The 16907-nt window shown below is 31.1% G+C and overlaps 1 protein-coding gene across 1 annotated transcript; it reads right to left on the bottom strand.

Annotated features, from left to right (window-relative positions):
- Positions 1-10443: 10443 nt before the first annotated feature.
- LOC116003790 (ubiquinone biosynthesis protein COQ4 homolog, mitochondrial) lies at positions 10444-14093 on the bottom strand. The gene is made up of 4 exons (XM_031243716.1): positions 13860-14093; positions 13597-13684; positions 11346-11543; positions 10444-11156 (listed from the first exon to the last, which is right to left on the bottom strand). Exons 3-4 carry the CDS (start codon positions 11526-11528, stop codon positions 10650-10652), a joined length of 690 nt encoding a protein of 229 aa, XP_031099576.1. The 5' UTR covers positions 11529-11543; positions 13597-13684; positions 13860-14093; the 3' UTR covers positions 10444-10649.
- Between the last annotated feature and the right edge of the window lie 2814 nt (positions 14094-16907).

Here is a 16907-nt window from a genome sequence, read left to right as displayed (position 1 = left end):
TATTGGCTAAATATCAATTTTAGTTTCATGACTATTAGCTTAGTACTACGTATTAGTTTTGGTCCACGACTGAAAAATGTCTTTTTATTACTATCGTTTTAATGTTAAATTTGATCACTACTCCACTGACTCCAGTCACTCATCGGACTCAAACATTCATAATCTCAAATTTTTAAGGTTATCTTCATCTGTATAAGTATGCTAGGCCATTTGGTAATCTCATTAGTAGACTTTTTCCTCATTCCTTAGTTTCTTTGGTTTTGATGGACGAAAATAACCAATAAAATTTGAGATTTCAAAACGTTTGAGTGGATGGGTGGTCGGAGTGGCATTTTAGTAATTATCTTCCATCTCTTCTTAAATACTTCAAACGACCTCTCAATACATCTTCGAAGAGAAGAATGTGCACGATTCAATGCTTCTTGAGCATTAGTTGGCGGCTCTTGTTTAAATTAAAATTTGGTCCATTGTGATTCTTTTATTTTGTCCATAATGTTCATCTTGTCTCTGTTCTATGAAGTTTTGTGTGTTGTAGTGGGACATACCATGTCCTAGGCCCTATGAAGACTATTGAAGTTACCTTTGGGTCTTCTTCTCGAGCACGATATCTGAGTCTCCATAATCAGTTGCAGTCTTTGCGCCAATGGGATTCCACTATGAGTGAGTATCTTGAAAAAATCAAGATTTTAATTGGACTCTGCCCTGAGTACCGTGTGATGATTTCCACATTGACTACTAAAGAACTAGTAGACATCTTCACCAAACCACTAACTACAATAATATTAAATGATCTAAGAGACAAGCTCAATGTTCTCTCTAGAGAACCTTAAACTTGTCGGAGTGTATTAGAACTTTGTATTCTAAATACACTATAATTCCTTTTCCCTCGCTCTATTATTATCATTTACAATTTCTAACTCGCTGTATCCATATAAATACATATTTTTTTTATACTTCAAGCATAATAAGACCTTCTCCGAACTATTGCTTTCATCTTTTATATATATCAAATAAATAAAACAAATTTATGTTTGTTTTTAATTATAAAACTACAACGGCATGTATTATAGATGTTTTTGCACATTAATTAGACAAGTTTTACTCTCAATATTCAAGAACTACAATATATGGGTTTTTTTTTTTAATATATAAACAAAAAAAACAAAAAAAAAAAACAAAAAACAAAAAACAAAAAAGAAGAAGAAATAAACAGAGAAAAAAAAAACAGAAATTTAAATAGTCAACCAGAATTATCATCTGGATTTGGAACCATATTCAGATCGATAACTACCAATTTCTTGATCGCCGTCTCTTTTTTCTCTGCCGCCGCGTCGCCGCCGTTAGCCTCCGCCGAACACTCCCGCTCGATTACTTCTGTCGTCATTTTCCGGCCGCTGCCGCTCTCGCCGTCGCCCTTACCCAAGTACTTGACCGCCGCGCGTATTCTCTTCAGTATCGCGAAGAACTCCTCCACTTCCTCGTCCCCCACCTCCGAAGGCGGCTGCATCTGGCCGTCTGCGGCGGCGGCGGCGGCGGCGGAACCCTCCTTCATACGCGCCCTTTTCCGAGGAGCCAAACTGCCGCCGCCGCCGTCTATCTTCCTCTTCTCTCTCTCCATACTTGATTATTCTCGCACCGATTTTAAAATTGTAAAGCTGAAATCCTTTGGGGTTTAGTGTTGAAGAGGAATTGTGCTTAGAAGATAAAGTGACAGATGTGTAGAAATTTGGGGGATTTCTAATTAGTGTCAACAGCAGCCAAGAAAAATGCTGTTTCAGGGACGCGACCGGAACAAATTCATAAATATCGTTCAGGACAATTATTACCCAATATGACAATATCACAATAACTTATTGGTAATATGTTGTAATATGTTTTTTTTTTGAATGACGAAGAAAAATCATAGTCACTATTAAGTAATAACAAAGTGAATTGACTTAAGTTGTTCATAGCTGATTGACAAAAACTTAGAAGATTATTAGACCGTTTCCGTTCAAAGTCGAACCTGTAACATTGAGATTGTCCGTATAGGTTATATAGTTTGACCTTGAATATAATAATTTTTTGTCTAAGAGCATCCATATCAATTGATTTTTTTTTTTCAGTTTTTTGTGGGCTCCATTATTAACCTTCAATCACAAAAATCTTTCTTAGATTAAAAAATAAAAATTATGACTCCATTAATTTATTCCACTATATTTTAATTATTTATTTATCTATTATCATTCAAAAAATTATAATTGTAATTATAATTATAAATTGATAACAATATTATTGATAATTATAAATTTAATAATATTATTATTGATAAGTAACAAAATTTAATTTAACTAATAATTATAAATTTAATAACAATATTAATTTAAAAATTAAATAAAATTAAATTAAAAGTTTAAAAAAGAATGTTAATAAAATAAAATCAAAAATTCTTTTAAAAAATAAAAACAAGAAGCTGGCTGTTGCATGGAACTACCAGCATATTTTTAATATATATATATATATATATATATATATATATATATATATATATATATATATATATATATATATATATATATATATATANCTTGACCGCCGCGCGTATTCTCTTCAGTATCGCGAAGAACTCCTCCACTTCCTCGTCCCCCACCTCCGAAGGCGGCTGCATCTGGCCGTCTGCGGCGGCGGCGGCGGCGGCGGAACCCTCCTTCATACGCGCCCTTTTCCGAGGAGCCAAACTGCCGCCGCCGCCGTCTATCTTCCTCTTCTCTCTCTCCATACTTGATTATTCTCGCACCGATTTTAAAATTGTAAAGCTGAAATCCTTTGGGGTTTAGTGTTGAAGAGGAATTGTGCTTAGAAGATAAAGTGACAGATGTGTAGAAATTTGGGGGATTTCTAATTAGTGTCAACAGCAGCCAAGAAAAATGCTGTTTCAGGGACGCGACCGGAACAAATTCATAAATATCGTTCAGGACAATTATTACCCAATATGACAATATCACAATAACTTATTGGTAATATGTTGTAATATGTTTTTTTTTTGAATGACGAAGAAAAATCATAGTCACTATTAAGTAATAACAAAGTGAATTGACTTAAGTTGTTCATAGCTGATTGACAAAAACTTAGAAGATTATTAGACCGTTTCCGTTCAAAGTCGAACCTGTAACATTGAGATTGTCCGTATAGGTTATATAGTTTGACCTTGAATATAATAATTTTTTGTCTAAGAGCATCCATATCAATTGATTTTTTTTTTTCAGTTTTTTGTGGGCTCCATTATTAACCTTCAATCACAAAAATCTTTCTTAGATTAAAAAATAAAAATTATGACTCCATTAATTTATTCCACTATATTTTAATTATTTATTTATCTATTATCATTCAAAAAATTATAATTGTAATTATAATTATAAATTGATAACAATATTATTGATAATTATAAATTTAATAATATTATTATTGATAAGTAACAAAATTTAATTTAACTAATAATTATAAATTTAATAACAATATTAATTTAAAAATTAAATAAAATTAAATTAAAAGTTTAAAAAAGAATGTTAATAAAATAAAATCAAAAATTCTTTTAAAAAATAAAAACAAGAAGCTGGCTGTTGCATGGAACTACCAGCATATTTTTAATATATATATATATATATATATATATATATATATATATATATATATATATATATATATATATATATATATATATATATAAGCCTTCGATTGAGAGTGACAGTCACCTCATCAGCGAGCGTGTGTACATAGTGAGATGCAATACCGTATTTTTTTCTTCTAATAAAATGCAAATTCTTGTAGAAAAATAATCCCCAAAAAAATCCCACTCCACATCAAAAAGAAATCGACCCAATTTATTTGTATTGTTTAAAAAACAATCTAAAATCAATTGATATGGATGCTCTTAAGTTGATATTTAACAAAAAAAATCATGTATTATTATTATTGTTGTTGTTGTTGATGATGATGTTGTGCAGAGTATTAATCATGATAAAACTTCTATAATATTTTGCAGTAAATTAATTTTGTTATTTTCGCCCTTAAATGTTGAATCCTCAACCCCAATAACCTCGCGCATCCTAATATGACATAGTGTTTTAGAGGATGTAAATCACGGCTACTCAACTAAAGACGTTACAAACAAAATTGTTACAGTTTTATTCCTTTAATATAATGAAATGAAAACACAATATGATATTGAGGTGTAGATATTTTCGTAGAAATTCTAGTACTTTTGTTTGCTGAACGACCAAAGCCACCACAATATCACAAAATTGAGAGCATATTTTGCGATAAAATATTGGTCGTCTGTGGGGGTTACGTAGCGTGTGGTTGTAGGAAATTAGGAATGTTGGAATAGTGACGTGGGTGTGCTTACGTATATGGTTTGTATTCTTGGATGCGCATGTTAGATAGATTGACTTGAAGTAAGACCACTAAGACCAAAGTCGTTGCTCTCCTCCATCTACATACAGCCCTATAGTCTTTGTTGGGTACTATTGACTCTGTTAGAATGTAGTATTTATTCATACATTTTTTTTTCAACCTACTGAAGCATAAAGAGAGTCAATGTCTCCACACTAAGATTGGAACATGAGACCTCTCATTTGAGTTGTCAAAGCTATATCGCTCGATCACAAAGCATTTGATAATTATGTCAGATTAAATTATTATATATATTTTTTATGTATTAATTTTTCAATTTATGTCAGATTAATTCTAAACTCCCAGGATTCCTACCTAAATTCGTTGAATAAAATAAATTGTGAGTTGTTCAATTAGTTTCACAATCCACCCTTATACTTAATATTAATAATGCCAATGGTTGCATGACTCATGTTAAGCTAAAAAAAAATTAAAAAAAAAAAAGAAGCTATATAATCAAAATCTAGATCTATAAGATTAACTATCAAGGTAGGTAGCAACCAACTAGTCTACCTTAACTGTTGTGCAAGTGGAACGTAACAATAAACAATACTCTATGTTTATTAGTAAACATGGTTTGGAAGTGATACGTGACAGCTTGTGGTGACAAAAAGTGAGTGGGCATAGTTGATTGAAGCATAACAACCACTCATTTTTAGGGGAAGAACACTATGGTGCCCTTACTCCCCTTCTAAAATGTAGGGCACTGTAACATGATCCATAAAACAATATCCGGAATATATTAGAAGGAAAATATACCCCCTCCTTGTACTTCCTCACTCAAAATTTTGATGTTGATATTTCTCTCTTTTTTTTTTCTTGGGACATGAAAATAACTTATCATCATTTACCATGTCATGAAATAAAAGTGAGGAAGTAATTAAAAATTAAAAGTGCATGTAATAGAACTCATATAAGATTTCTACTATATGTATTCCTTTTTTTTTTGTAAGTACACATAATTATTTACAAGGTAGTATCTATTCTACACTTTATCAATTTATTTCAGCTCAAAAAACCAATAACTCTATTACTAATATTTGATTATGTGACCACTCATTTGAAATGGTAAAAAATGTGTCATTACACTACATAATAGTTGACTTGCATGTACTCTCTATTTCTACTGTATCATTTTAACACCATGGTGTTTTATCTAGGACATAGCATGTCAGAATTCTACGTTTAAACATAGAATAGAAACTATGCTCTCTACTCTCTCTTGTGTTCAGACAAGTGGACGAACTAGAAATTGGGGCAATTTCTTGGTTCTTTGCAATTGCTCATACTTTATCCCAAATGTCAAGCACATGTTAAGTGTAACTTTAAAAAAAAATAAAAAAATTCTTTTACATGTAACACCTATTAAATAGAGGTAAGTTGCCAAAAACTTTGTAGTCAAGTGGCATCCGGTGTCTTGATTAACACTCCCACATGGTTGATGGGACTGGGTTCAAGCCTCAGTGAAGGTAACTGTTGACTCGTTGTGCACTTGAGTCAGTAGTACTCACAAAAAATGGAGCATTATAATAAACAATTGGTCAATTTTATAATCAATACAAATTTTAAGTTTACAATATTTTTTTAAAAATCTTGCCATGTTTAACCTTTTTCAGTAACTCTCAACCTAAATGGAGCATTATATCTAGTCTAAAATTGTTTTCTTGTTTTTTTTTTTTTATTAGGAGATCAGTGAACCTGATTGCTCACACTTTAGCTATGGTGGCATGCTCTCAATCTGGTACTCGTTTTTGGAATTTTACTCCCCCAGACTGTGTTCTTTCTTTACTCTCCCGGCCCACAGTTTTAGTAATATTACTGAAGTTTTAATTTTAAAAAATAGATAAATCATATCAATCGTTACTTTTTACGCACGAGTATGTTCTTACTTGAACAACTATCCCCAATATATTTGGTACCTCCATTGTGATTTGATGTAAATTCTTCCACTAATGACATGTTAACACTAATGTAGACTTAATACTTAAGATTCCTCAAAAAAAAAAAAAAAAAAAATTACTTAAGAAAGATTGATTTGAACCCTCATCTTTTTTTTCATTGAAAACCCTACCATAATAACCCTGCTCAGCTCCTACCTAGCCAGTCACAATTTATGCCTTAACTACTTCAAATCTTTATCTATTAGACAAGACACTTGAAGACATGTATAAACATAGGAACCATTGGTGGGACTATGACATCATGATTTATACATGCTGCTTTGAAAATTGAGAAAGCATACAAAAACAGGAATAAAGAGATACTGTATATTAACTTTACCCCTTTAAATATTAATTTCATGTTTGAAGTTACCATCTGCAATAGTAGAAATTAAAGCAGATTTTGATGTTAACGATATCACTAAGCGTTGACTAGCAATAGTTAAATTGTTCCATTTAATTTAGTATTAATATACAAAGTTTATTACAGAGTATTATTTTTTGTCTCTCCGTTAGTCAATTATATTGGTATTTTCACCTTTAATTTGATTTCAAACTTTTGTTCGATTTGATTTTCGTTAAGTTTGAAGTAGTTCGGATTTGATTCGATTCAGATTTCAATTTAATTTATGAACTCAAACATTCCCTAACTAGTTCTCTTGTTCACATAATTATTTATTTATTTTCACTAATAACTTCACCTACGTTTGCCATCCAACAACAACAACGTCACAAAGAACAATTGTGAAAATTTGGGTTAGAGAATTGAGAATTTAGTATATACACTTTTTTTTGGTAAATTCGCGCAGTCTTTCTCTGTCCGTTTAACGGTCTAGGTCCACCCACGTTCGCTTCGAGAGGCACGGTAGCTGGCCCAGGGGGAATCGTCACTTGTGGGAATCAAACCGAACCCGGGTTATCCCGAAATTCTCCCCCACACAGAGAGCTCACTTGCCACTTGAGCTACCCCATTGTGTTTAAATTTAGTATATACATTTGGGCACATTTGTAAATATAAAAGCATTTGGATATAAATAAAATATATAATTATTTAATATGTGTATCTATATATATATATATATATATATATAACCATTTCGACTCCTCGATTCGGTTTTAACTTAACTGAATCGAAACCATTTGGTTTATAAAATACAAAACTAATTAGTTTTTAATAATAAACAAAACCTAATCCTTCGATTCGATTTCAGTACGTTAGGCTCGATCCAAATTGAAATGTCCGCCCCAAATTTTGAGAGTGAAATAATTTCTTTCTTTTTGTTTTGTGATTAATACGTAACATGAATTAATGATGTCCCCATATTCGTGTACCATCCCTATTTAACTATTATTAGTCTTCATTATCTACATTATTGTGATTGCCATGTTCATATGGGACAATGGTACATTGATAAATAGGAAAATTATAATTTTTATCCCCAAATTATATGAAAATAATAGTTTCATCAACTCCTAATTACATTATCACCATTTTTCGCCCCTTAGCTTAATTGTCAACAAGATAAGGTTGTCTTTAAAATTTGTTAGGAATATGTATTTAAAAAATCACTTTGCAACAATTAAGAAACGAAAAGTGTTATTTCTCTATAATTTAAAGTTAAGACGAAAAGTATCATTTTTCATTGATACATTCTTTATGTTAATGTTATCATTCGTGCTCACAAAAAGACAAAATTTTTCGCTCCAAAGATCCTCACACCCCGGCCCGATATGTTGGTGGAGGAGTTAACATTATCATTCTTTATTGTAGCAATCATTAGTGTGTGGATTATGGTCCGCATAGCTCTGTAGATCATACTATCAAATAATGTACATTCAGTACACAAATAATTTACTTTTAATAAATTAAAAATATAAATTGTATTCAAAGAAAGTACATTAATTATTTTGTATAATGTACCTTTAGTACACGAATAATATATTTTTAATAAATTAAAATGTACTTTTTGTTATGGTCCGCACTTTGGGACCATAATTTTCATAGTTATTGCTCTTATTAGAATACACGGCTTTAACAACAACAACAACAACAATAATAATAATAATAATAATAATCAAATTGAAGCGATAAAAAATCTTACTAAAACATAATATAGTAAAAACGGAAAAAAAAATTGATTTTTTTACAATTCACATGTCATTTTCTATGAAGGCATCCAATGTAGAAAGAGATAACAATTGAAACAAACGAGAGGTTCAAATTTGTAGATATCTCCCAGAATCTATTCAACCCTCCATTGTATGAATCCTATTCCATACATTAAGCTGTATTTACTCTTGAGATTATTAAGGGATTATTAAACTCTTTTTTTATTTTTTATTTTTATAAACTCGATAGTTTTTAGCAATTGGTGAGTAAATTAATGCAACAAGTTCATTGATTTTCTATTTTTTTTAAAAATTTAATAACCTAAAAATTATAGTTTTGGTTGCAGTGTTTTTAAGTTATTACTGGAGCCAAATTAGCACCAAAATTAAAAAATAATAATAATAATAAAGGAAGAAAAAGAAAGCGAATAAAAGATCAGATGCAGAAGTGAAAAGAAAATATTTTTATTTATATGTTTTTTTTTCTCACAAAGATGCAAAAACAAAGAGAAGTGACATTTTAAATTGTGGATTAAGGTATCCATTATTTATGAGAACATAACTAAGGATTTGGTCTAAAGAATATTTTTCTATACTTGACTATGCTTGGAGCTATTTAATTATTAGAAAAAAAAAATCCCCTTTTTAAGAATAAATTAAAAATATAAAATGAAAATATTTTTTTTGTTCAAAATCAATTGTTTTCCATTTTTTTTTTAAAAAACATTTTTTTTTATATTTTCCAAATTCTATAAATACAAAAACGTATGAAGTACATAAGTTCACCTATTATTTTTATTACCATTATTTAGCTGTATTTGTTATGTGAGAGTTAATCTGGACTAGGTTGATTCCAGATCATGATTTACCTATTAAAAATTCTTGTAATTATTCCCATTATTTGATCTGAATAAAAAAAAAAAAATCATATGCATAGGATTCAATTCTAGAATTAATGATTCTCCACGCAGTCACGCACCGATATAATACAGATTCTTTTCATATGTAGCTTTTCTGGTTTAGGATTCAATGGACAGCATTTTAACATAAAGTTAGGTTTTTTGTCACTCATTCTGGTCAAAATTAATTAGGAAAATACTATTTGAAGTCTCAATTTATATTTTCTCACTTAAAATTTTGATATTAACATTTTTCTTTGAACTCACCACAAGATGAAGTTAAGAGCAACTTCAATAGGTCAGACATGATTTTTTGGGACTTTTATCGGGCCAAGTGGGAGAGATGAGAGAGAAAAAGAAAAGAAAAGAAAAGAATAAACAATTCAGACAAAATAATAATAATAATAATAAATAAATAAATAAATAACCTTTCATGCGTGTAGTGCGGCAGTGCGCGTGATTTTCTGTAAAATTGGGAGCCACAAAAAACTTATATTTGCAAGATAAAACACTTCAACCCCCCACCCCGGCTCATCATAAAAACCCTAACATAGCTTTTTCTTCTGCAAAAACCCTCCCAAAAATCATTGTTGTAGTCTTGCAGATGCGTTTATCATCCATTTTCACATCAGAAAGTAGATTGAGAGTCTACGTAGTAGAACTCAATTAATTTATAATAAAGATTAAATTAGTCGTTGAACTACACACAAAAATACAATTCAACATCCAACTCAAAAAAATATAATTGACTTCCTAGACAAGCAAAAGTCGTACAATTAAATCAAAATGAACTTTTCCTCCAAATTAACATACAGTTAACATTTAATAAATTATTTTATTTATTATTTTTAAATATTAAATATTTTAAAAAGTAAAAATAAAAACTCAACCCGCACTCTCCCTCCCCTAGAGACGAAGTTTGCATTTGGTCGCCACCCATAAGCGATGTGCAATTCATCTCCAATTAGAGACGATGTGCAATTTGTCTCTAGTTGGAGACGAATTGAAGTTTGCACTTTGTCGCTAAACCCTAAACCCTAAAATTAATGTATAAAAATATACTATTACTTAAAAAAATTCTAATTAAGATGATAAATGAGAATATTACAGTAACAGAAAGTGCAGATGTAGTGATGGTGGCATTCCTATAGCTTGCCATTCACTTCTAGTTCTTTTATGCACAACTTCTTAGTTCTTACCAGTGCTAAGATAACAAAGCGAAAATGAAGAGAAAACAAAACAAACACAAAAATCCCTCATTTTCAACAATTCACATATAGTTTGGTCTAGGAGGGGGAGGGGCAGGAATAATCCCCAGTCTCTGGCGAAAATCCTCCAAATCCTCGCTAAAGTGTTGCTCGTAATACACACACATCAAGTCAGTGCATCTTAAACCCGCCTTCATAGCCCAAGGGAAGTAATGCTGATAGAACAATCTCCTTTGTTTCTCGCTGAACCTTGCGGTACCCCCTACCACGGACATCATACACATGGGGAGCATCATTTGTTCAAACTCAATAACCTTAAGCGCTGTTTCTCCGATCAAGTTGGTAGGAAGACCGAAGAGGGTGTGCCAGAAGTCGTGAACCTCACGGGCACGCATGGCCACGTACGCTAATTCTTCGGTTTCCATGAATCGGACAGGGGGGCGATCATCAGGAGAGAAGTTCCGAGATCCCATAAACTTGGCGTATGCTGCTCCGAATGTGTTGTCTGGTAGATCCCACGCGTGACTCACTTTGGAAGAAATTACGCGAGGCCGCTCCAACAAGATTGCCTGAGAAGGAATCTTAGCATGTTAGAGTAAGGCTTTAATGCAGGGCATTGATAGAAAATGTTGTTTTCGCCCACACGGACTTAGCTCAGTGGATCAGTAGAAAGTATTTGGGAGAAGAAAATAATAACATGCTTTGTATACGAAGACTAAGGATAAAGATTGCCAAAATTTAAAGGTCAAAAGCTTTACCCTGCCCTCAGGACTATTCTTCATCCTTTGCAGAACCCTTTCAAAAGCGGGTTTTCCAGTAGTCTCCCCCAAAGCTGCAATAAGGTCAGCTCTTCGAGGGTCCAACAACGCCCCCACTGCTGAACCAAGGGCAACTGCAGCCTGCTGCCACCCCTTGAGTCGAACACCAGCACCACCAATCATTTCAACCCACTACAGCTAACCAAAGAAATGAACAGAAATGAAAAAGCATTATTAATTTTCTTAAACCAAACAGCTTTATTTCTTTATTCCCTTCTATTCAATGTCAAATATGAAAAAAGAAAATTTTGTTTGTTTTTTTCACTCGTCAAAATTAAAGTACACACTAACAAATACCGCTTGGAAGAAAAATCAGCATCAATGAACAAGAAAAAAACAAAACAACAAAATTGAAGAGTAGAAACTGATATTCACCAGAACATAAAGACATTTCAACTAGCAGTTTATATGCAAAAATATAATCAACTGGAAATAAAGAAAGAAATTACTGATTGAAGGACAGAAGCATAGTTGAAAGCTGAAAACTTAACTAGGAACTAAAAGTTAAAAGCTTTTAAATTAGACAATTGTAGGTAGAAGTGTTTGGTAAAATTAGTTTTTAAATAAATGATACATGTAAAAAGACATGGTCGTTACTAGATTAATGATATTTTAAAATTACAATTATAAAGTATTTATATTTTGAAGCTCAAATATATTTATACAATTTATATGTGCAAATTTAAATAGTGATAGATACTATTTTAAGTCCTAAAAATCTAAAATACAACTGTTCTACTGAGAAGTTCAAATTACACTCACATTTTCCTTATTATTTCATAGTCCTTAGTTCCGTAAGGGCAGCCATACATCTATAGCTTTTTATCAACCATAATTTAGAAAGGTGAAATCATAATTTTTATACAAAGTACTCCCTATATAAGAAATAGTGACCTTATCAAACTCTCAGTAAGACAAATGCAGATCATTCTATAGATCGCCACCCCAATCAATTGATTATTTAATCAAGAAACTTGAATCAATCAAAAACATTATGGGTGCAATCAAATGGCAAGAGTATATGTAATGATCTGAGCTACCGTACCATATTATAAGCAGTTTCTAGGACAAACAACAAAAATGATTAGAAGTAAACCTCTATATCAAGCTCATAAAGAAAAAACTCAGACAATTGTGCTTAAAATTCAGAAAGAGAACTTTCTTCTGATTTCTCATTCTACATTGTGTTAGCATAGTTTTCGTCTTCTCTAGATGCTTTATTTTGCACAGTTCCATAAGCATTAATCTGTTATAACCTGCCTAAGGATCTCCAGCAGTTACAATGACATGAGGTTCATCTTTCACACACTGTCTAACTATAATGATGAACATAGTATCATTTCATTCCTTATACTGAATTAGAAATCAAAACGAAGTCAAGTTAAGCGAAGACATTAGAACCAGGGACGGAGCCAGAATTTTCTTTAAGTGGGGGCAAAGAAGCAAAGGTAAAATGAATACAAAATTTTTCAAATACAAAATATCAAATACGAATAAGATTGTTCAAATACAAATTCATTATAAATTACAATACAAGGTTTATGATGAACTACGGAATATCTTTGATTGCATACTCCATTAATCATTTAATCCTAGGTGATTTTTTCCAAACAGAAATAGTAATCCTATTTTATCTTTGAATTAATAGAATATAATTAGTAGTTCATGAATATGATTCAGAAGCTATATATGAAACTAAAATACAAAGCAACATCAGTCTAATATAAAGAACTTTTCACTCTCTGTTGGGGAAGACATGCTTATTCTGCAGGTATGGTTCTGCAACCTCTTTGATGAATATGATTTTCTTTTCAAGTTTTGCAAGCCATTTCAAGGATACAATGCATCTATAGTAGAGCATTCAGTAGCTTAAAGATAAAATGGTTAAAATATTCATCTGAAGACTAAAACCAAGATTCGAAAGCCATCTCTATGAATCAGATATCAATGTAAAATCTTTAATTTGATACTTTACAGAATGCCTGAAATGGATGTAATCAATTTCATTAAGAAGTCTTCAGAATTATACTTAGCCTTGCAAATCAATTGAGTTAGGCATAGGCAAAACTATTGAGAATAATATATTAAAAAAAAAAAAAACAATAAGTGTGTAGTTTCACTATAAGCTTAAACAAGTTGAGATGGAGCGCATCCTTCTATTAGAAAGAAATAACCAAGCAATTCCCCTTACCTCTAGATCTTCAATACTTGAGAGACTAGCAGCTTCAATTCCCAGTTTTAAAATATTTTGAATAAGTATTCAATTAGCATATACAAATCTGCAAAAGCATATATGTAATTGGGATTAATTGCAAAACAGAAAAATTTCAAAAACTGAAAATAAATAAATAAATAAATAAATTGAAGATTGAAAATTTAGGGAATTAGCCAATTAGAGATTTATCAAACTAATTAAGAGAATAAAGTTGGAGAATAATGAAGATTGGATCGAACCAGAGGCTAATGGTGAACGGACGGAGCCACGGAGGAGAATAGCCGGACGACGGTGGTCGGTAAAGGCGGTGGAGGCCGCGAATCTGCAAATCTTCGATGAAGAGTTCTGATGGAGTGATGGAGCGGCTGGCTGGGGCGTGGAGGCAGGAGCCGAGGAAGCAATGGAAAAACAAAAAATGGCTGTTGGAGTGTTGGGCAATGGCTGCGCTCTGCGTAAGGTTGCGATAACAACAAAAACTTAAATGAAAAACTAATTATCACAAACAAATAAAATGAATAAATTTAATAAGACAAAATTAAAATAATAGTTCCCCGGAGTTTAATATAGTGGTTCATCGTCTAACTTATGAGTTGATGTCATGACTAAAGGCATATACTGACTTTAGGGGCGAAATTTTGTGCGTTTAAAATTAGTCCGACAAAACTAGATTTCATAGGTAAAAAAAAAATAGTGGTTAATTTCAAAAATATACAAATCATTATATAATTTTTAGTTTAATTATGTTTTCAGCTTCCTTCAACAAAAATTATGTTTTCAGGTAACAAAATTTTTTTTCTTTAAAGTTTAAGTTAAGTTTGAATATGACATAGATATAATTATTTTTTTTTGGACAAAAGCAAGGACGGAGCCTCGGAAAGCAAAAAGCAAAAATCAATCCTCACGGAAGCAACTCCAGCTCTATGTTATTAACATACTTTGACTAGTATGCTCAACAAAATTAAACCCTCTCACCAAGTCATACATAAATATAATATAAATTGTATTTAATTTATTGTAAATGTTAGTGGAGATAACAAATGTACTCCACACAAACCAGACGAAAATGATTGATTTCATGGCATCATTGTTTTGCTCGTCTTCTTATTTTTGTATTTTGATCATGTTTGTCATCCAACTGATTCAGTATTTTAGTTATGTTGTTAATGCCAAAGAATAGATGTCCGATCTAGAATATCTTAGGTTCATTAGCTCACAAATAAGGTGTCAAAACTCAACCAAAAACACATTTTCTTTTATTTTACTATCATGTTTTATATAAGGAGACAAATAGCTCGAGATGCGCAAGCTCTTGAAACTTGAATTCCCTACCGAATGAGTCTCCAAGAGGGACATTTATACTCATCCACTTTCTCAATGAAAGGTAGAGATCGACTCAATCTTACGACTAGGATTTTGTCTCTATAATTCACCTTACAATTTTATACAAATCCATGAGTTACTTAATATTCTAGAGAATTTTAAGAATCTCTACACATCTCTAGAGTTATGTACATAATTTTGAAATATTCTACAAGTTTGAAAAGCCTATGTACAAATGTGGAAAACAATCAAGACCATGACAAATTATTGTGTGGATCATGGTCCACATAGCTGTTTGGACCATAAATACAATATATATTTTTAATATACTAAAAGTATATTATTTGTGTACTCAATGTATATAATTTGATTATATATAAAAATTATGTATTTTTAAATAATGCACTTTTGATATATTAAAAATACAATTTTTATTTATGATTCACATAAATGTGTGGACCATAGTCCATAGAATAATGATTGCAAGACGATGTAGTCAACTTCTGAAATTTGTAGCAAAATAGTTTGGACGTTTAATCTGCTACATATTTCCCTTGTTGGGCCCAATATCATGCAAATAAAACTAGGCTTGAGCCCATTTCCAATGGGCTTCGTAATTACAAAAAAAATAAAAAAGATATATTTAAAGAGATTAAATTGTTGTTTCCTTTTACATTTTTTGCATGTGTAAATACTAAATAGTTATTACCCAAATTTTCAAAAATATGGGGAAATACTATTAAGTAGTAAAAATATTTAAAAATTTCATTCTTTTTATACATCCAAAAGAATGAAAGATAATACATATAGAAAGAAATGGTTAATTTAGACCAATTCAAACAAGTTCAAAGGAAATGCCAATGACCTTGTGGTTTAATGCACCCGGTTGCACCTCATATGGAAGAGAGTGAGTTTGAGTCTCAGTAAAGGCAATGCTATAGACAAAGGTTCTTATAAAAATTTTTTAAGTTACTTTTCTTCAACTTCATGAGTATACTTTGAGAATCAATTTAATATATATTTATATTAATTCAAAAAATCACATACTTTTCTAATCCAAGACAAAGATTCTTGTAAAGGTTTTTCAAGTTCCTTTTCTTCAACTTCATGAGTATACTTTGAGAATCAATTTCTTATAAATCAATTATCCATTTTAGGTGTATAAATATAGGAAATTCATCTTCTCAAAATGAATAAGCGAAGTTCATTTCGACTCATCTCAAATAGGTAGTGTACTACACCCAGCTCAAAATAATATTTCAAAATGTGTATTAATACGTCAATTTTCAAACAAATATAAACCATTTTCTATACTTTTTTAAACATTTTCAGCCCAAAGAATCTAAGTCCCACCACCGGGATTCAAACCTATGACTACTCGTTTAAAATGGTAATAGGGATGCCATCATACTACATGGTAGTTGGCTAGCGACATGAAATTAATCTAGTTCAGTTACGATAAAATAGAGGGAAGTCCCCAATTACATTATTCATGTAAAATAAAAAGTATGAAGTTGGGTACTCAAAAAAACAAAAACAAAAAAAAAAACAAAAAAAAACAACAACAACAACAAAAACAAAACAAACAAAACAAAACAAAACAAAAAATAATAAAATAAAAGTATGAAGTTGGCCTTTCAAATACGAATCATAAATGAATTCACGCAATTGGACCTCCCTTCATTATTTCGATCTTCCATTTTGTCATATTAATAATTATTGATGCAGCCATCAAGTGATGCAGTGAGAACAAATCCCAGTATTGTTTTTTTCTTTTTTTTTTTTGGGACATATTATTGAAAACTATATGCATCTTAGGGAATTTTTCATTGTATCAAAGAAAAAATATATGTATTGTAGAGAAAGTAAAAAATTTCACTTTATTTTATATTTATATTGCCTTATAATTAACTTATCTCGTAACGTATTTTACTCACAAATACACAATTTAAATTCTGAATTGTCTT

Source organism: Ipomoea triloba, chromosome 14 (genome assembly GCF_003576645.1).
Source record: "Ipomoea triloba cultivar NCNSP0323 chromosome 14, ASM357664v1".
NCBI classification, from domain to species: domain Eukaryota; kingdom Viridiplantae; phylum Streptophyta; class Magnoliopsida; order Solanales; family Convolvulaceae; genus Ipomoea; species Ipomoea triloba.
Note: the sequence above shows the minus strand (reverse complement) of the source record. Positions and strands in the feature narration are given on the sequence as shown.